The sequence below is a fragment of the Arachis ipaensis genome, chromosome B04 (assembly GCF_000816755.2).
Source record: "Arachis ipaensis cultivar K30076 chromosome B04, Araip1.1, whole genome shotgun sequence".
NCBI classification, from domain to species: Eukaryota; Viridiplantae; Streptophyta; class Magnoliopsida; order Fabales; family Fabaceae; genus Arachis; species Arachis ipaensis.
In genome coordinates this window covers 123,563,788-123,567,129 of record NC_029788.2, presented here as the reverse complement: position 1 = coordinate 123,567,129, position 3,342 = coordinate 123,563,788, and the positions used below count along the sequence as shown (strand labels likewise).

The following is a 3,342-nucleotide window of genomic DNA, read 5'->3' as shown; positions in this document are numbered from 1 at the left end:
ATGCCGAAAACTTTTCTCGCGACACATCATAACCCGGTTCTGGATCCCCGAGATTGTAATCTCGGACAACGGAACCCAATTCATCGACAAAAAATTCAGAGAATTCCTAGAGGGGCTGCACGCATCCCACCGTTTCAGCTCGGTAGAGCACCCCAAACAAACGGACAGGTGGAGTCCGCAAACAAAATAATCGTCAAGGGACTCAAGAAACGGCTCGACGACGCCAAAGGACTATGGGCTGACAAACTCGGATCAGTTCTGTGGTTGTATCGAACAATCCCCCAAACGGCCACCGGGGAAACCCCCTTCCGCCTAACATACGGCGTCGAAGCTATCATCCCGTTAGAGATAGGAGACCCAAGTCCAAGACGAACGATCGGGGGCAACGACGAAAAAGCAGAACGAGACCTCACAGACGAGGTGAGAAGCATAGCCCACATCAGAGAGCTAGCCCTAAAACAAAGAATCAGCCTAAGGTACAACCATGGTGTGGTCCGACGAGAATTCGTACCCGACGACCTCGTCCTACGACGAAAAGACATTGGCACCCCAACCCCAGGGGAAGGAAAACTCACCCCAACTAGGAGGGCCCGTACAAAATCAAGGCAGCAATTGGAAAGGGAGCATACAAGCTCGAATGACTTAACGGCGACGAGATCCCGAGGACCTGGAACGCCGCCAACCTACGACGATACTACACATAGGTCGACCCTCTAAGCCATTTTTTACCTTGTTTTCCTTTTGACTTTGTTTTCCTTTTTGCTCTAATTTTTTAATTTTGCATAAAGTGTCAATCTCGAGTACTTTTTCCAGCCATAAACGGAGGGTTTTAACGAGGCCCAAACATCAATAAAATTCCATCAAGTTATTAATACCTTTTTTATATTCCCCCTAAACACGGAATAAAAACACGGCCACCACTGGGAGACTGATCACCCCCAAGGGCCGAGAAACGGATATCCACGAGAAAGTGACCCCACGACGGTCCACCCATCCCAAACAAAGGGAACAAATAAAGTCAAAAATAAAACGGCTTAAAGACAGAATATACAAAAAAGGCTCGAACGGCCAAATCAGCATAAAACGAAGTTCAAACAGTCACAAATCCACAGCCACACGGCCACACGGCCAAAACATTAAAACAAACACTACAAATCCAAAACAAGTAGTTATAACCATAGCTATTCAAGATTAACGATCTGGCCATCACGGACAATCTTGAAAGCTCCCATCACAAACACATCTGCTTCGGGCGCCAACACCAAAGCTTGAGCTTTCATCGTCTCCTCAGTGGCAGCAATAGCTTCCTTTACATCAGTAAGCAACATGGCCTTCTCCTCCTTCAAACCCACAACCTCCACCTTCAGACCGGCTACCTCATCCTTCAAAGTACCAATATAAGAAAGAAGCACGACAGCCTGAGAGTCGGCATCCGAAGCCTTCCTCTGCTCTTCCCCAAGCTGAGACAAAAGTGAAGTCTCAACCTCGAAAAGGCAAAGGATTTCAGCACCAGACTCCTCAGACGCCTTCACTGCCTTCTCCCTCGCCGACTCGGCATCCGCAAGCTGCCCCTTCAACCTCGCCACCTCGGCCTGAGACTAACGTAATTTGTTGTCCAGAAGGCCCACCTGAGCCATCACAGGCTCGGCCTTCCGAACAATCACGGCAGAACGGAGAAGGGAGCGGTAAAGCGACTTCGCCTGGAAAGTCACATCGCACTCACGGAAGAAATCCTTCGTACCAGGCATAAGATGCTCATCGATGAAGGCCGGAGCATCAAAACGACAGTCCCGGAGCGTCAAAATGACGATCCATCACTGACGGGACCACACCCTCCCCCTCCACCAAATTCTCACTATCAACATCCTCTGACCGCTTTCGCTTCCGGGAAGCACCCTCCGGCGACACGACCACCACATCATCCTCAACCTCCACGCCCCGACCCGACCCTTGGGTGCCACCTTCGGTCAACGCCAGATCCTCAGAGGCAGCCCTCGTATCATCAACAGGCCGGGAGGTCGAAGTGGATGGAGAACTACCAGAAGGAGTCCCCTGAGACAATTGAGCCTTCAACCTAGCAAGAGTCATCAAACCCCCAGCCATCTCAACTAGGAGAAAGGTTAAAAGGGAAAAAACATAAGTATCCAACTCGGAACAAAAAAAAGAGAGATACAAATCACACACCAACGTAGGCCCGACAAGCAACCGGGTCACCCATCACGTCCCTGGGATTGAGAGGACGCTCCCCAAACAATTGCCACAAGACGAGGGCGACGTCCCGGTCTTCCGCAGTCAAAAACTCCTGCGTCACCCGAGTAAGAATGGACGGCCCCGCACCAAAGTTCCAATATGTAGGGAACCGCCGCTCACCCTCCAACGTCAGCCAGAACAGATGATGCCCCCTAGCAGGACGAATCTTGAAATACCCACTCTTAAACCCATGAAAAGAATCCTTATACAAACCGAAAACTCGACGATGAGGTTGAGCCCTAAAAGACATATACCCCTTCTTGTGCTTCCCCTCCTTGGACGGAAGGGTGCACAAGAAGAGAAAAAGGAAAACATTTACTGACACCGGAAGCTTGAAAAACTCGCACATGAGCTCGAAAGTCCGGATCGCCGCCCAGCTATTCGGGTGCAGCTGGGACGGCGCCACGGAACATCGGCTCAATAACTGTTGAACAAAGGGGAAAATGGGAGCCGCACGCCAAGACGGGTAAACATTGCCTCCTATACCCTCAGCCAAACCAGAACGGTCGGCGAGTCCAGATTGGTATAACAGACCCTCTCGTCAACCCCGGAACGAAAAACTCGTAATGGCGCTCGGCGTCGCCACCCCCACAGACAGCCCCCTCATCACGAAGCCGTTGGAGGTCCGCCTCCGTCATCCACGACGGCGTCCCCCACACATCACTGGTAACCCAGGAGTAAAGGGAAGGGACACCCTCCGCTGGTATCACCGGAGCCCTCACACCCTCGGTCCTCCGACAAGCCATATCTAAAACAGCGATGAGCACCACCGTCAGCCCAAACCACACGGCAGAAAACGGCGGGGGAAACTAAAACATATACCACTACCCACTACCAACTACACAGTGGTGCTCATCCTCCTTTGAAACCCACCACCCAAAAGAACAGAAATATCATACACAAAGGTACGACCCCAATCCACACTAAACACAGAAATGCAAAAAGCAGGCAAGTACAGAATAACTGCAAAATAAACAAAGACAAAAGGAAACCAACCTGATAACGCGAAGCCAAAGCTTGAAAAGTGACGAAGCAGAAGAGTAGAAATGCAACCGCAGAGAAACAGAACAGTACCAGAATAAAGAGGGAGAA

General features: G+C 50.7%; 1 protein-coding gene across 1 annotated transcript; it reads left to right on the top strand.

Moving 5' to 3' along the window:
* Nucleotides 1-717, top strand: LOC107637180. The gene has a single exon (XM_016340619.1). It carries the CDS (start codon nucleotides 1-3, stop codon nucleotides 715-717), a length of 717 nt encoding a protein of 238 aa, XP_016196105.1.

Bases quoted from the DNA above. Each gene is read 5' to 3' on its own strand.
- LOC107637180 (XM_016340619.1), top strand. From the start codon at position 1: ATGCCGAAAACTTTTCTCGCGACACATCATAACCCGGTTCTGGATCCC.